The 17,958-nt window shown below is 48.2% G+C and overlaps 1 protein-coding gene across 4 annotated transcripts in view; it reads right to left on the reverse strand.

Moving 5' to 3' along the window:
* Window positions 1-17,958, reverse strand: part of daam2 (dishevelled associated activator of morphogenesis 2) — a 75,883-nt gene that overhangs the window by 35,297 nt on the left and 22,628 nt on the right. For 2 of the 4 annotated variants that reach the window (XM_030356134.1, XM_030356135.1), the window contains exons 1-2: window positions 12,012-12,179; window positions 4,068-4,157 (exon numbers count right to left, since the gene is read on the reverse strand). In XM_030356134.1, coding sequence (XP_030211994.1) covers window positions 4,068-4,157; window positions 12,012-12,179 — 258 coding nt within the window. Of the gene's footprint in view, window positions 1-4,067; window positions 4,158-12,011; window positions 12,292-17,958 lie in introns of those variants that run through there. The other 2 variants (XM_030356133.1, XM_030356132.1) reach the window with 1 other exon arrangement.

The following is a 17,958-nucleotide window of genomic DNA, read 5'->3' on the forward strand; positions in this document are numbered from 1 at the left end:
CGTTTGGGGTCAGCCGGAGACTGGCTGGAGGGTGTCTCGAGGGTCTCTGGTCCGCATGCTACGTCTCACACTGCCTGATCTTGGGGATCAGATAAGCCCGGGGGTGACCCTGGTTGACCTCATCAGATCAGGGGTCACGCGTGTAGGCCGGCACAGAGGCGAAGAGTCCAGTACAGTGCTGGAGGGAATTCAGCAAATATCGAAAAGGTTCGAAAAGGTACCGATCACTTACCCGATGGTGCGTGCTGTTGAGAACTACAAAGCCGAAGCAGAGTGAAGTTTAAAAGGTAATTGGGGTGGTCAAACTGTAATTTTGTGTCTATTCAAACTGCATTAAAGCTAATGTTGTCCTCTGAATGTCACAGTGATTGGTCATTTCTAGGATGTAAATTGAACATGAAGGTCAAACTCCTATCGTAATAACCAGAAAAAATTACAGAGTATCACCTCTAACCACTTCACCAATTATAGGCAACACTTCATGCCGGCGGTGTCATACAAAAGTGGTGCATTGTCTTCGGAAACAATACAAGCTCAACCGTGGATGAAGTGCGGATCAGGCGTGGAAACAGGATCAAGTTGTGCGTGCCAGATAAGCGTGTGAAAATGCATGTCAGGGTGGGAGCGATCAACCGGGACTCAAGTGGAATGGTAAACAAAATCTAGAGTTGAGCTGCTCCATAAGAAGCCCAATCAGAAGACACAGCGCACGACAGAAACCAATTAGAACTGTATGAATAATTTTGTGTGCCCATATAGCACAATATCAAACCCTTCCACACACATTCATTGGAGACAAAGCAGTGTTTTTTTCCCTCATCAATTGCACCGAAAAGCGGCACGGGCACAGGCACTTAATATAATAAAGTATTTGTCGGCGTGTACACAGCCTAAGTCTTTCATCCACTTCAATTCATGAAATGTTTTCAATGCGTGTGGTTTCAATGCGTCGGGACACAAGTCCTAGATGCATTGGTTTATTTGCAGTCTAACGTAATGAAAGAATATTTTCTACACTTCATGCTCTTGTCTCACTTGTTTAACACATGTGTCTTGTCAACACATTTTACTTTTGTGGAGGAAAGCAGGGATGTCTCTCTGGGGGGAATATTTACAGCCATGAATTCTCACCTGGGAGAGGCAGGAAATGGACGGGATATCGAATTCTGGGAAATTACATAACACTGGAGAGGCCTCTTGTGACAGGTAGCGCATGGGAGCTTTAACACGGCGACTTCAGAAATGCTTTTTGCTTCATAATGCCATTTGATTTCCCAGCAATGGAAACGACCGACAGGATGACGCCGGTCTGAATGGTTTGCAGTGTGGCTGATATTCATTTGACAGAAAAAAAAAAAAAAGGAGGGGGGAACAGGGGATGTATTATCCTGCTCTGGGTGTTTTCATACCCGGTTTGGCATGTCACTACATCTGCTTCTGTACCTGAGGGTTTCCCATGCCCACAACCACGAGGCTGTGCATACACTCTGACCGTCACTTACACGGCCCATGTGTATCCTCCCCCTCTCCCAGAGTCTGCTTCCCAGGGTGGTGGACCGAGTGGCACGGATACAATCGGACTTACGCAAAAGGCCTCGACAAGATCTTCTAGATATTCACGTGAAAACACAGGCGGCCAATCTCATTGGTGGAAAGCCCTTGTGTCACTGTGTCACCGATCACTGCTCACAGCGATGTGTCTCCGGACACCATGCGGCGTCGCAGGCAAGAGATCGACACTGCTGAACACAGGTTTGCCCTTTGAACCGTTCTGCAGGGATGTCCGAGTACTGAGTAGTCGAATGTTTGTGGCACTGACCCTGTACGACCAGGTCCATCTCCTTCTCCTGGCCGGTGGGATGCAGAGCTAACCCTGACCCCCATACCACATGTCAACACGCGGGGGACAATTGTCAAATAAAATTGGATTACGCCTCATGGCACGTCATCAGAACAAAAATATATACACATATAAGAATGCGACAAAAAATGTGAAAAGTACTCCGTTAACGTTGTTTTTAGGTGAACGGGGCCAATCCGTCTCCCTGTCGGCTCTCTAAATGTTATCCGACCACAACAACAGGCCGTGCTGTTCCAGGGCCGGAGGAGACAAGGGCCCCAGTGTGAGACGCCGACGGGAACGGCTGGGGGAAAGTTGTGCTCCGATCCGCGAGTTGGAGAGACTTCCCATTCCAATCACTGTCATGCCGTAACTCTGAGGAACACAGGGTCCTACTGTGTGTGTGTGTGTGTGTGTGTGTGTGTGTGTGTGTGTGTGTGTGTGTGTGTGTGTGTGTGTGTGTGTGTGTGTGTGTGTGTGTGTGTGTGTGTGTGTGTGTGTCGAATGAGCAATTATCTCTTTGCGCGTACGGTGCATGGGCGTGCCCAGTGTGTGCCCACATGTGAATTGCGGTGCACACGGAAGCATGCCATGTTAATGTCTGAACATTGGCGTTTCACATACGTGTATTTCACCGCGGCGTTATTATACGCTGCTCGGTGCCAGCTGTTCCTCTGCCAGTCTCCATTACGCCGGCTCCATGAATGAGAGGTTTGTTTGGCTACTGCTCCAGGTTCCTTTTCCTTTTTTTGCCCAGCCTTGTTACCCCGGTTTTGCTCCATGTTTCCTGGCTGGGATTGAGCCCCATGTCCCCTTCTTTTCCTTTGCTTTTCTTCAACCCACGTCTCGCAGAGGAAATGATTTCTGACTCAGGGAGAGGGCGGGGGGAGTGGTGGATGACAAGCGAATATATCCTCCCCTCCGCTCCGAGCTAGGCTTCTACTGGCACGCAGGACACAGGTTCCGCTCCAGTGTCTCCCACTCACTGCCAAAATATTCTTTCCACTACCTCCTGTAAAAGGCACAGAGTCCTGATACGTTGTCCGGGGGCCACGACAATGGGCCGTCTAATAACCCATGAAAAAATACAATAGAAAGCCGGCTCCGCTTCATGTGTGCGCTGGATTTAAAAGCAATATACAATATTACAAAGTGTGCTTTGATTCTGGATTTTAAAAAGGGCTTTTAAATGTCACTGCCCACCGCTTCCCCTCCTCTTCAAGTATTCCCATCCATGCCTTGATATCCCTCCATCCTCCTGAAACAACTTTGGGGGTGGTTCTTTGAACGACACGGAATGGGGGGCACGCTCAGGACTTAACGTGTGCGCACCACACACACACACACACACACACACACACACACACACACACACACACACACACACACACACACACACACACACACACACACACACACACACACACACACACACACACACACACACACGTTGTATAGTCGCATGGCATTGGCTCAGCTTGGTCACGCATGCCTCGGAGAACGTACGGCGGGGTCAGGCCGGGGCCTTCCTTCCAACACAAAGACCTCGGCCAAAAAACAAATTAGCTTAGAGACGCAGGGGAGGGTTTACAACTATTTACTCAATTTGCGATTGAGGAAAGGGCGGTCAAATTCTTCCCCCGCTGTTCTTCCGAGGCAGTTCTCTCGGTGAGATATTCGACCACAGACCGAGAGCAGAGTTGTTGTGGAGAGCTGGGCCGAAGGCTTTAAGAGATGGCGGGGATGTTTTGGCGAGAAACATGGGGTGAGCCAGAGGGCTAACCAAAGTGTTCCAGCCCTCTGACTGAATGTTGACAACTCTTTAGAAGGGGGAGAGATTGACTCTCCAACAGTCGGGGTGAGGATTTTAATTATTTATTTATTTTGAATTGAGGTTCTTGGAACGGGAGCTTCTTGTGTTTTTTCCTGATGTATCTCACCTGCATTTTAACTCCACCCAAAAAGTGGTGGTCAAAATTAAAATGGTTTATTCAGCTGAAGTAAAGGCATAAGTAGCCAAGTCATAGTGCTTGTATGTTTGGTGCAAAACATAGGCTTAGTGTTCGCTATAACACCAAATCTGACCCCATGACCCAGGTTCAGGAAACGGGAACCAGCGAGTTGACAACCATGCCAGTTCCTTTCAGCACTTAGTGGCGACTGTTGACTGAGCAGGCTAGAGTGGAGCAGAGGTCCTGTCCAGACAAAGACTAAAGATCCGTCTTACCTTCTTCTTGCTGCAGTAGATTTGCCATTTCTTCTCCACTGGCAGTGCAAACATGGCCTCCCTGTTCTTGTCCGTCAGGTCCAGTTCGTCCTGTAGCAACAGAGAAAATCAAAACACCGGTCAGGATAGGGGAGGGCTGAAAGTGCCACACGTTGACCAAACGTATAACCATTATAACGTACAACCATTCTCAATAAGGTCTACACAGTGCGGTCTTGATACAAAGCCCCTTTCTGAGGTTTAGGAAAAAGGTTAGCCTAAAGTATTTCAAAGAATAAGAAGGAACTAGAAAATGTAGAGGACTTAATAGATCAAAAGGAGCCGTGTGCGGTTGCTGCCTCAGTCGTTCATCCACCTTTCATCCTCCGCAGCAGGGTTTCTGTTGTGCATCAAATACTAATAGTCTGCAGGACAGACAAGTTGAATCTAGGCCGTGTTCCTGGACCAACGGGGCGGTGGCCCCAGAGGACTAGTCCACCCTGCCGGTCTGTTCAGCCCGACGGCACGGTGCACGGTGGCTCCTGGGCCTTTAGAAATGCACATCAGCCCAGGAAATGAATGCGAGTGCATGTGTGTGGGTGTGTGGGTGTGTGGGTGTGTGTGTGTAAGCCAAGGAGGAAACGCAGAGTCTTGTTGGCAAAAAAATAAGCCCTCCTGGGCAGGAGAAGAAAGAGGTGGATAAATGAGCTCTTGGACTGGGACGTTTTGGTCGTTTTTTTCTGGGAGCAGGGGGTACCCCCCAAAAAAAAAAGCATTAAAAAGGGATGAGGAACATGAAAGGGCGGAAGAGGTCCGCGGAAGGGTGGAAGAGGTGTGTCTGTGTGTGTGTCTGCGCTTGTGCGTGTGTGTGTGCGCGCGCGTATAGAGAGGGAGGGCTGACGAAAGCAGAGAGAGAGGGGCCGTGTGCTGTCTGAGGACCAAGGTGTGCTCGGTACTGAGCTGTACGGCGCGGCGGCCAGGAGGCCGCAGCGCGGGGCTTTGTGCCCGGAGCGCCCGCGCTAATCTCCCCATAATGGTTTTCCCCCCCCCCGCTACCATGACGTCAACCCACACCCTCCAGCCCCCCACAGGGCCCCCTAGCGCCGAGCTGGACGGAGACGGCGGCGGTGGCCCCCCTGCTCTACAGCCTGACAGCGGTGGATTCACCGGGGGTTGTTCTCAGGCCATTCAACAGGGGCTCCGTGGGGGCCGCGGCGACAGGGCTCACATTTGAAGTGGCCAATGCTTAGAGGAATGACATCACCGCTCAGCCAGGCCTTTCTCTGGGGATCAGCATCAGAAGCGTTAGCTTAGACTTTGGGGGGGGGGGGGGGGGGGGGGGAGAGACGTGTGAGTGGAGATGAATTAGTTCTCCGCTCACACAAAGCGACACGTCTCATCTCCAGATGATTGAACGACAAGATGTAGAGGGTCTTTATAAGTCTTGTGAACATTCCTTATTTCAGTTTCTCTGCAAAAAAAAAAACGACTAGTTTGCATTCATCCAGTCATACGTCATAGCAGCGAGCCGTCTTTGAACCCACAGCCTATCCCGCTTTCAATCTGAACAGATTAGCAAATTGTTGTTGTGGAATCTCTCTCTCTCCCCCGCCCCCCCTTCTCCCTCTCAGGGAGGATGAAGAGGGGTCCTAAGAGGCCAGCTAGAGCCTCTGGCCCTTTTCCTGGATGCTGGGTCCAAGCCCCTCACTGTGGTCTGGTGAGCTGGGCGATGAGTATGGGGATGTTTGGAAGAAAAGGTGAGAGGCCTCAGTGAGAATGTGGGGGGGAAACGACCAACAGTCCAGCACAGTTGTGTTGTGATTTCACGACTACACACGCTTTATACATAGGTTCATAGAATGGCTAGCCACAACACTACAATGTTGGGGGATGCGAGCCAGCAGTCTAAAATGACAAGCAGCGGTCGGGTTGAGGTGCATCTAGGGACCGCCAGGAGTAGGGACGGTAAAAAAAAAAAAAAGAGGAGAATGGGAAGGGGGAGGGAGAGAATGAAAATAAAGAAAGTGGGAGGTTGGGGAAAATAGTGAGGATATTAGTTGGATGAAAGAATGCAAAGGGCCTGCCAATCGTACAACCATTCATCAGGTGGCCCCAGTTATGCAATAGTGCACCCCCCGCCTTCCCTTCCTGTGTCCTCCCTTAAACCCCAGTTCCAGCAAAGACATTGCCATGACAACACTAACTACCTCTCCTTTCCCTCCCCTGCAGAGGACCCCATCAGACCTCTATCCTGTGAAACGGTATTCTGGATGCATCCCACTTCCACGCTGGCCGGTAGCACGGCCCAGATGGGAACCCCAGATAAACTAAAGCTAATATTGTTACACCTGCTAACCCTAGAGGGAGCAGAAGAAGGAGAGACAAAAACAACCTAATCCATACACAGCGAGCCATCTGAATCCCAGCCCTTGAAACACTGAAACCTGCCCAATACTGTTGCAAATGACCACAAGGTGCCAGGAGTTGGAACGTCAGACCGTGAGGAGGAGAGGATCAGGTGTGTTGACCAGAGGTTAGCTAACAGCCCTCGCAATCACCTTCTTGCTTTTGTTTGTTATTATGCGAAAAATGACAATTACACAGATATACGGTCATGAACAATCACGATTTCTTCTTCCCATAAAGTTTATAATTTAGTCGGGACATAACTCGCATACTATATATCCAAGTTGAAAGCCAAGTGAAACATGGAGACTAGACTCTTATCAACAGTGTCGGGAAAAACCTACATACCGGCTACTGGTGTTTAGACTACACGATCATTCATTCTCTGTGTGCGTGCGTGAGTGCGTGCGTGCGTGTGTTGGTGTGTCTGCATGTGTGTGTTTCTGTGGCGATTTAAGATAAAAAAAAGTGTGCGTGGCAGGAAGAGTGATATCGTCATATCAAGGGAACTATAAAGGAAGGAAGAGGGAGGATTGTGTGCCTGCAGTAGGTGTTAGGGGCGTCCATGGGATCGGCCCAGTGGACCTGGGTGTGCCTGGGTGACCAACCTCCGAAAAACGTCTCAGCCTCGGTCTGTATGGGAAATGAGTGCGTCTCAAAGGAACCACTTCCTGTTTGGCCAGAGTGTGTTGAATTGCATTTGATTGAATTATGTTTAAAAACATAATGTGCGTCAGCCCTGTGAAATCCTGCAGGGCTGGTGAAGGCGACGGATTTGAAGGAGTGTTGACACACACACACACACACACACACACACACACACACACACACACACACACACACACACACACACACACACAGGATGTTGGAGGAAAGTCTAGCAAGATGGCAGGAAGTCATATGAGGCCCCGAGGGAACTCACAGGAAGCTGTAGCTGCCATCAGTAACCCTTCGTCACTGTGAGAGACCCTTTGTCTGCAGGTCGGTACGCCTGAGCGTGCTTTTCCTTTTGTGTACGTGGAACGCCGAACCTACTTGCCAAGCAAGTCATCAAGCTAAAAGCTGATCCAGAGAGATTGAACACACCCAAGGAAAGGCCAGGGTTCGAACTGGTGGAGTTTAGCGAGTACATGGCATCTCCACCCTCCCTGAGTACTGCCAGGACCCAGACTAGAATCTCCGAAGGTATATTCTCTCTGTGAGTCATAGTCCCCCCTCGATACCACTTTTTTAGACTGTACTCAAATAGGGTTACATACTGGGAAACTGGTTATAATGGGTAACTGCTGCTAGGGTATAACACTACTGTACAGGGCTGGCCAAGTAGCCAGCAAAAGTATTAAATCGTAAGAGTAATAGGATGCTGGTTAGGCAGACAAACCCCCAGGAAGGACAAAGGAAAGAAGACAGGGTCACCTCAGTGCAGGGGCCTTCAGAGTGGGGGGGGGGGGGGGGGGGTAGGGGAGGCCATGAAGGGAAGGATCTATTTTCCATCATTATGAAAAACATCTTCAACAACCAGCTGAGTAAATTAGGAGATAATGTATGTTTGGCAGTGAAGCGCAATTTTATTTGGATGGCCAAAGAAGTTGAAAGCCTCCTGAAGCTAGCTTGCTTTGTACTTCTTTAGAACCGTGCGGTTGTATAAGGCGCACGGAGGCAGCGGCTGAGCTAAGACAGCGGACAGCTGGACCACTGCCTAGAACGCTTGAATTAATAGCAGCCCCCTAAATTACGAGACAGGCCCAGAGCGAAGGTAGATCACTAAAGCAGAAAGTGAACTAGGCCAAGGATAGCGGGAGGGAGACAGATAGTCCACAACCTGTTGTCTGGTCAGTACATGCCAGATGTTGGCTAATGGTTCCTAACAGTTGGTGAGGATATACTGTACGACACAGTCCCCTTAACTCAACCCCCACAACAACAGCAGCACTCTTTGAGTCTCTCTCCCTCTCCCTCCCCGAGAATATATAACCATGCCATTTCCAATATGCAGCCAACATGTTGACCTTTCCATTGCATATCAGTTGTGTTCATGGCCTTCATCAGCATCCTCACACCATGCACATCACGGGAGCGAGCCTGGCATCGCAACAATGGAAAATGAAGTACTGGTACTACTTGACGCGTTGTGATAAAACGCTATCACTTGTTGAGTGGATTGCCCAAATTAACCCATCAGTGTATTCTTAATATGCTACCAGATTGTACGCATGGCCAATTTATCCTCCAACCGTGCATGACATCAAACAGTGTCGGAAAGAATGTGCTGCAGTATCCGTAGGAGAATCTCATCAACAGAAGTACTCTCTCAGCAAGCACTCGCTGCCACGCTCGCTACAAATGGGTGTTTGGATTGGTATATTTCAATTAAGTCCTCAGATGCGGTCACTGCTCCAACAGGTGTGTACTGTAGATGGATGCAGGTTGCTTGATGGCACCACAGGGTTGAAAGTGGGAGTCTCAATAAGGCAGGGCGTTGAAGAAGATACAGGCCATAAACATTCATTATTCATCCCAGTTTTAAATTTTCTGCCCAAGTAGTTTTCTGCCCAAGTAGTTAGTGACATTTTCAACTTGGTTATCAAATATACCAAGCTGGCTTGACAGAAAAATGCTGTTCCAATTGAAGTAAACTTTTCTTCAGACTGTACCAAACCTGAAAAGAAGGATGTGTACAGAGTAGAGTTTTAATTACACTAAACAGCACTGGCATAGCCAAGAGACTCTATACCAGCTAATGCTGGGATTCTGATCTAGATCCCTCCGATGTAGAAGTGCCTCTACACCCAATCTATGATTTTAACACAAAACAAGAGCATGTTATGGACGTGAACATTAGTGGAGGTTTGCGTCCCTGCCTGGCCCCAATATGTCACTCCTACTCACAGCGATAGGCCCTGTTGGGTCTCACTCTTCTCCTGGGGAAGCCTTTCATAACAATAACCCTGTCTGGTTTAACCATGGCAACATGCCGTGGTACATTTTCCTTCCTTATTCAATGTTTTAGCCTCGCCTCTTTGTAACAAAGAAGTGTAACAAACGACATGTCCAGGGTACGCATCTCCTGGAGGTCCAGTCAAACAGATGCTTAGACGAATGGTCAAACATGTCATCGCGCTGACCACATCATCAGTTAAACAGATGTAAGAGGACATCAATTCACCACCATCGTAGCCGCTTTGGCAGCAGTCGTTGGTGTACTGGTTATCCAAAAAAAACAGACTGGAATCCACCTGTCACAAAGTGAGTAACGGTATATAGGCGGAACTCCCAAAAAGATGGTGGTTTTGCGCCACGCTAGTTAGCTTTTATTTATAGTGGCAGGCTAAGGTCTATTGCCTTATGGAAACAAACTTGAAATGCAATAGCAGCTCAAGCATACAGCTCAAGTAGACATTACCTGGACCTACCTACAGGCCAAACATGTAGCTTTGCATATGCCAGACGCTCCATTCAATGACAACCATGAGTCTAAATATACTCAAAAAATGTGTTTGATAGGCCCAATTCCCAACTGAAAACACAGGATCCTCCTCCCCTCACCCTGATGAGCTGATGAGAGCTACGAGTTCAGAGGTTTGGAAATTAGAAAAGCAACCTCCCAAGTTGAACTCAATTTCTGCCCTCTCTGCAGCTGTCCGAGCTTCCTGAATCTCAGGTACTTCCTTCTTAAAGTATTTGGTTCGTCGGGTCTTCCTAAACCGTGAAGTCTGTTCTGATTTGTAAGTATTCCAACATGCTAAGTGGATTTCCATTTTAGCCCAAACAGAATGGATCTTTTTGCCTTATCTTATGTATGGCCTGTCTTTGAACTAAGACGAAAAGGGGAAGTTACAAGGAACTATTTTGATAACCAATTTATTTGACTGCACATAATGTAATCATATTAATCAAGTAATGTGTTGATGTTAATAGCCGAGTGTTGATGTGTCCCTGAGCAAGACACTTAACCCTAATTGCCAATGACAATTACAATTACTAATTGTAATCATCAATTGACTGGCAACCTGGCATTCATTCGATGCAATGCTGCCATTATTCTTGAAACGATAAGAACCAGAATGCGTCGACTCTGAGAATCAGAATTGATACCTATCCATCATTCATCTTAACCAGAGGCTGAAGACCCTTCTCTTCAAGGTCATAGACATTTGGGTGCGTCAAGCACTGTAAAAATATTTCCCCACTTATGCTACTCATTTTAAATAAAGGCTCTTTCAAAGAAGATTTTGGCTACTAATGATGAATGTACTTATGTTGCTTTTCCTATCTGCTTAGTGTGCAATATAATATCATTTGAATTTCCTAAATACTATCCTCAGTATGTTCTGCATTGGGTGTCCTGCTTTAACACAACAATGAGCGCAAAAGCTACATTGTTTCAGCTTCCCAGTTTATCCCATTATCCAAAACTGAGTGGAACGAAATGACTAAGAAAACATCTGCAGCAATACCAGTAAAGATGTTTCCATCAGAAAAGGATTTCCATCTATTCCTCTATTCCTCTATATCCATCCATCTATTCCTGTTTGGGGGCAAGGAGAGGGATGCTTCCTGTGAGCAATCTCGGAGACAATGTCGAATAAGGGAAAGTAACACTCATGGCTGGACATGAAAACAAACCAAAATAGCCATATTGAAAGAAGGAATCGGAGAATGTGATCCTGTGAAAAGTGTCCTTTTCCCATGATGGTCGAGGCAGCCGGTTTGCGTTGAGCAGAATCCTCCGCTCAGACAGCTGTGCCCAAAGCCCTGTCCCCACAGCGGGTGCACAACACAGCTCAGCCATGCCCATCTGGCACCCAAGCTAAAGCCTCGCAAGACACTGCCAACAAACATGAGCTGGGCACAAGGGATGAGCTGAGAGCTGGGTGTGGTTACAGGGACCTGGGAGCAGTGGAAAAGGAAACCGTTGGGAGGGATGAGGGGATGAGGTGGAAAAGGGGAAGGGAAGGAGAAAAGGGGAAGGCATGTCTATCCAACCATCAAGAGAGCCCACCACAGGCCCTCTTAACCCCTTTTTACCGGTCCCGGCTCTAGGCCCGGTGCGGGGCACTAGATAATGAAGGACATGCAGAGAGAAAGGAGTTGCACTGCTCGCATTTAAAATTCACTTTCGTACCTAAATTTAAGTTAAAATTCCAGCAAAAATGTACAGCACACGCACCCCCTTTCACTTTGCTGCAAAGGACAACTGTTTCTTTTAAGTAGGGTTCTCCCACGTAGCATTAAAAGGTCCCGTTTAAAATTAATAGATTAATTGGATTACAACTGCAGGCTACTTCTCACAGCGCAGGTGTACTGATGTGTTTTGGGATGTTTGAAAGTGAACGGTTTTGTAACTTCCTTCCCTTATATTCATTGTACATGGCATACATTGCATAATTTAAAAAAGAAACCCCTGCTATCTGGTAGAATAACCATAGTAGGCCCCACATTCCCCGAGCCAGTGGTACACCAGTGGTACACCAGTGGTGCACCAGTGGTACGGCGTGGCGATAGGACTACACTGCCCACCTCCAGGACAGCACTTCCCATCTCCGCTCAGTCACTCACCACCAGTTCGGAGAAGCGGGCGTTGAGCTCGTCGGCCGGGGGCATGGGGGCGCTGAACTCCAGCAGCTGGAGCGGCACGCTGTCCTTCAGGTTGATCTCCGGGGGCTCGGTGCTGCCGAAGCAGCAGAGGAAGCCCAGGCCGGGCCTGGTCCTCTTCCTGGGGGGCATGGTGCTGGAGGTCACTGGGGGGAGAGGGAGGGGTCGGGGCGGGGCAGGGCAGGGAAAGGGAGGGGGAGGGGGAGGGGGGGGACAGACAAGGCTGCTACCTAGGAGGCATCATCTGGAAGAGAGAAGAAAGAGGAAGGAAGTGGTTAGGCAAAAGGTACTATACATAGATATACCAGCTAGTGTGTTGAGACACATGGGACTTTCTTCAAAAACATCAAAAACCTTTCCTCTGACGAGCAGTCCCAGTCCTGTTATCTGGAGTACAACTGAAAACCTGACTGGCAGCAGATCGTCCTCTGACACTGGCTGATCTCAGAACTCCAAGTAAACTCTTGTTGCAGGGACACAATGGTGCTCTCACTGTGTCTAATTGCACCCGGTGCGTCAGTGGCATGGTACTGAGGAAAGTGTGTGTGTGTGTGTGTGTGTGTGTGTGTGTGTGTGTGTGTGTGTGTGTGTGTGTGTGTGTGTGTGTGTGTGTGTGTGTGTGTGTGTGTGTGTGTGTGTGTGTGTGTGTGTGTGTGTGTATGTGTGTGTGTGTGTGTGCCACCTGGAGGATTTCCTCAATGGTATGAAAGAGATATGGGTGGTCTGTAGGAAACAATATGCCTTTCCCCTAAAGTAACACCACCTCTACACAAAAATAACAAGCACATGTCAACATAATTCAAAATGTAGGTTCAAACTTAAACTGCAAGATACTTGAAAAAATGCATGAATGAATTGGACTTCTTCACATATTAACACAAATAGCATGGACTAGGAAAGCAGACTTTGCCACAATGTTCTCTCTGCCCTAAGCTTCCCTAGACCATCATTGTGATTAATATCATTGAATGACTTATGAATTGTCATAACAATCCAAAATAACAAACTCCACAAACTCGTCCTAATCCAAGAAGCTGCAGCTGCTCATTTCCGAAGGCTGTGAAAGTTTACGACTTCAGTTCACCATGAGACGGCAGAGTCCACCATACATCCCCAACAGCCTAGCTCTCCGCCATCCCCCCCCCCCCCCCCTCCTCCCTCCCTCCCTCCCTCCCTCCCTCACCCTCGCACGGCACCTCGGTGCACGAGCTCTCGCGGCGCAGGTCTAAAAATAGACGGACGGTAAATTCTTTATGAATGCCTTGTAGCCAGAGTCTGGGGCTTTGGTTGAAGGAGGGGTTGGGAAGCATTGAAAACAGAAAAAGATAAAAACACTAGTTCCATTCACTATCGTTCGACAATGGTTCGACGATGGTTAATTTCCATTTATCCCGCCTTACCGAACATGCCAGCCCTTTGACGGCAGAGCGGAGCCGCATGCGCCGTGGAAACAGTCTTTAGAGGCTGTTCTCCCTCAAATGGAAAAAGAATACTGGGCTTCTCCAACTTTCCCTCCTGGTTATATTTGAGGGCCTGCCGAAAGTTCCCATGCACATCGACATTTTCAGAGGAGCTCCTCCCAAATCCTGTCCGAGCATTTGCAGGCTGTTGCGTCAGTGTACTGTAGGACAATTATAGAAGTTGTTGCAGTTTAGGTCTGCATTTCCTACTTCTTATGTCCAGTATGTGTATGCGTGTGTGCGCGTACACGGTGCATGCGTGTGCAGAAATAACCCGTGGCTGCCGGGATGCCCAGGGATACATACTCCCCCATAATATCCATCCCCATAGAAACGACCTACAACAACAAAAACAAGTCCTGTGCGCCAGCAGTCTTGAGTGTCTGCAATGACGCAAATCATAAAACATAGACACAAATATGGACTCAAAGCAAAAATGATCTCTAACGTGTCAACAAGAGGATTTCCCCCCCACCCCCATTACTCATGGCAGCTTTCACATTCATACGCACAGCACACGATGATAACAGTTACCGGCAAAAAAAAAAGGAAGGAGAAACTAATTGTGAGGGATTGCGACGAATCACACCGGCGGGTACAAACAGCGGGCCTGACAGTCTAAACCTCCAGGAAATTAGCCATGAAGGATTTTTTCCTGCGCTATAATTTCTACACCTGGAAAAAGCTGGACCAGGGTACAGGCCACTTCTTGTGAGGGTGCGGGGAATGAGTGTGGTGGGCGGGGGGGATGTAGACTGTCCCTCAGGTTTTCATGGCTTTAATGACTACAAGCACCAGCGTGAGGCCCTATCCAGATATCTGCGGTTAGTTACCGTTGCTGCAGACAGCTGGCCAAGCCCAATGTAGGGGCTGCTCTTTAGGGGATTTAATCTATCCAGTGAGAAAACATCCCCATGTGTGGTCGCTACTCACTCAACACCAGCTCCACTGGCCGTATTCCAGCCAATACCTAGGTTAGGTGGGACACACACACACACACACACACACACACACACACACACACACACACACACTAAAAGTCACTGTATACAGTCTCTGCCTGAACTTAGTTACACATCTTCTAGTTCCCCATTCGGCTTCCCTCTCACTCTTGCTTCTTATATTTCCCACCGTCCGTCACTTCTTGCTTTAGGGTGGAATCTTTGTCGTCCATTCTGGTAAGACCATTCTTAACACGTTCAAAAACATTAATATCTCCCGTTGCCTCGCTGCTGCTGCCACCCCACCCTCCCCTTCCCAGCCCCCACTCTGCTGTGACTCAGGTGCACACGTGTGCAAACGTTGCCCATGTCCATCAATGCAACGCACATGCTGGTGTACTGCATTTTGATTTGTTTAAATGTCAGAGTGGACTTAGAATCTCCTTCTCAAATAAGTAAATCAATGAGACTTATAAAGGTTATGCTCTGGCTTTGAGTGTGTATGAGACAGACGGACAGACGCAATGTCTAGTTGACAAATGCATGAGGAAGAGCAGAGATCTGCTGTAGCCATAAAAATGCACACACAAACACATCTTTAATCCTTGTTAACATACCACTGAAATAAATGTAGTGTGTACCATAATACGTGGTATTCCATATTTCATACATTTAATATGCAGCAGGGACACTAGAAAGATAAATTGTATAGATAGATTCATACAGCATACAAGCATTCATGTGTGAAGGACTGAGCTTACACACACTCGCCCAGGAACACGAACGGCGTATATAGTTACATGGCCACAGGCTCGGAGGCAGGGGAGAGCAGACTGGCTGCTCTACGTTTGAAGGAGATGGAGAGCAGCCAGTCTGAGAAAGAGAGAGAGGCTGAGAGAGAGAGAGGGAGAGGGAGAAAGAGAAAGAGAAAGAGAGAGGCAGAGAGAGAGAGGTAGAGGGAGAAAGAGAAAGAGAAAGAGAGAGAGAGAGGCAGAGAGAGAGAGGTAGAGACAGAGGCAGAGGCAGAAGCAAAGACAGAGACCGAGACAGAGATATAAAAAAAGGGGGGGGGGGGAAGGGGTTTGAGCTACTGCCACTTCTTATTCAGCCCACTACCTCATCCCAGGGAAGTAGGTCAGTGGAGGGGAGCAAGAGACAGAGTGCGCGAGAGAGTGCGAGAACGAGAGCAACGGCTGATATAGACTGCTGCTAGATGTAAGGATATAGAGGGAGAGAGTGATGGAGAGAAAGTGAGTTCTGTCTAGTATGAAAGAGTTCTTTGTCTGTATGTGGAGATCGGTCTCCCAAAAACATAAGTGCCTGCATAGCTTCCATTCAACCGAAACACATCTGTCCTACGACACTATAACCATTTCTCCTGATCAAATACACACGTGCAATGCAAACACACGAGTTGGCAGAAGCATGGCTCCCATCCTGGAAAACCACATAGCTTTTGTGCCCCCCTTATAGACATGGACTTGAGTGATGATCAATGCCAAATGATGGAGGATGTCAAGACCTTTCAAACAGAAGTAACTGTAGCCGTAGTAGTGAATGAGGATCATTACTCAAGGATATTGCGATGGGAAGGTTAATAAAATGTGTGGCACAGAGCAAGGGTTTTAAGTACCAGTTGGACAGCATTGTTTTACGCAATGGTCATTATTTTGTAGTTTCGGTATGTGTTGACAATTGCTGGGAGCTTATTAATGCCAGAGGGTGTGAATGCACCACAGGAAAAAGGTGGTTTGACAAACTGAATGAGTGAGTGCAGTGCAGAAGCTGGATATTGGTATACTTGGGATGGTGCAGCTCAAGTGTACGTGTAGGCATGTGCATAACAGGTTGGCGACAGCCCTGGTGTTATTAGCATTGGTAACAAACACGAACGTGATTCACACTTTCATTGCTTTCCCCCGTCAAGGGAAATTAGCTTCCATTCACAGCTTCCATTAGACACACTGGAGTTATGCCCCCTTTGGAGTGTTGCCGATGCCGACTAACTGACATGCCCCCCGCACACGCACACACGCACACACACACACACACACACACACACACTGTCTGTCCACTGACTAATGAACTTGGCCCTCAACCGTTTTTTTTTTTAGGCAGAAAAGATAAATCACCAACGTGCCTATTTGGGGATGTGGAGATTTAAATATTTTGCTCCAACATGGGCCCACCTACACCACAAGCTCCCCCCGCCCCCAAACACACAAACCAGGGCCCACAAATCTCCAAGACCCCGAAAGAGGGAAACCTGTAGATGTAATTTATTCCAGGCTGGTGTCAGAGGTCACATTGGGAAGCTAATCCATTACATAAGCGTAGCATGCAGGGACGAAAGCGCCCCCAGATGCAACTTTCCACCGCTATATTCAGTCAGGATTCGCCGTGTTGAGGTCATCCTTTTGCTCATGATCACTTTCTAATGATGCCACCCACCCACCCACCAGACATGGGTGGGTGGTCGGGGGCACTATGGGTGGCCGGCTGGCCGCGAGTGATGCAAGGTCAATTTCCAGCAATAACTTGATACCACTTCTAGTGAAGTGCGAGTAATCTCTTGGCAACACAGTCACGTAGTCCAGAGACAGGGGAGCCCCTTGTGCCTGGCACAGTGCCTTGTTGTGGCGGCGTTACATGCCAACATAATAGGTAGCTTTTGGCCAATGGATTACTGCTCTTCAACATCGCATGGGTTAAGTGACACACACACACACACACACACACACACACACACACACACACACACACACACACACACACACACACACACACACTAAAATGCAATAAATCCACAGACACAGTTACACACATGGGCTTACATTCCTGAGATGTGACATCAGAAACTATTTCAGTATGAAGCCTCAGATGACAAATGACGGAGCCTCTCGGAGGAAGCGCTAGCATTACTTCCACGCTACATTTGGATGCTGGGGCATTCCTTTACTGGCTCTGAAAGCGCGTATTCTGCTAGGGATTTCACGTTGGGAGGCACATGCTTTCATGAGGTGCACGCGTACCGGGCCATGCGAGCCCGGACAATGGGCGAGAGGACTTGGAATGCCCCACTCTGCTGGGGCCCAGTAGGGTTGTGGTATGGTGTATATCCCTTGGTGTATATCCCCATCGACAGTGGGCTGGGACAGCAGGACAGTTATTTGGGCTGATCATAACCAGCAAAATAAACAAGTAGAAAGGTATTTTCACTCTCTGTAACGACTAACGGAAAACTAAAAGTAATTAAAGTGTCCCGGAAATGAAAGAGCAGTGGAGGAAACAAGGTTCCGGATCTCGTCTCGCACACACGTGGACCTACGTGATCATGGTCAGCCAGGAACAACTCAGGAACCAAAAGATGGGGAAACCCACCCTTCGTTTTGTCCCCCTCAGTCCCCCTCCCCCTTTGTTCTTTCACACACTTTCTCCTTCAAACATTGCTTCCTGTCTTCCTTTGGGACCCAATAAGGAAAAGGACTTGGATGTCATGAATTGAGATTC

The sequence above is a fragment of the Gadus morhua genome, chromosome 5 (assembly GCF_902167405.1).
Source record: "Gadus morhua chromosome 5, gadMor3.0, whole genome shotgun sequence".
Classification (NCBI taxonomy): Eukaryota; Metazoa; Chordata; class Actinopteri; order Gadiformes; family Gadidae; genus Gadus; species Gadus morhua.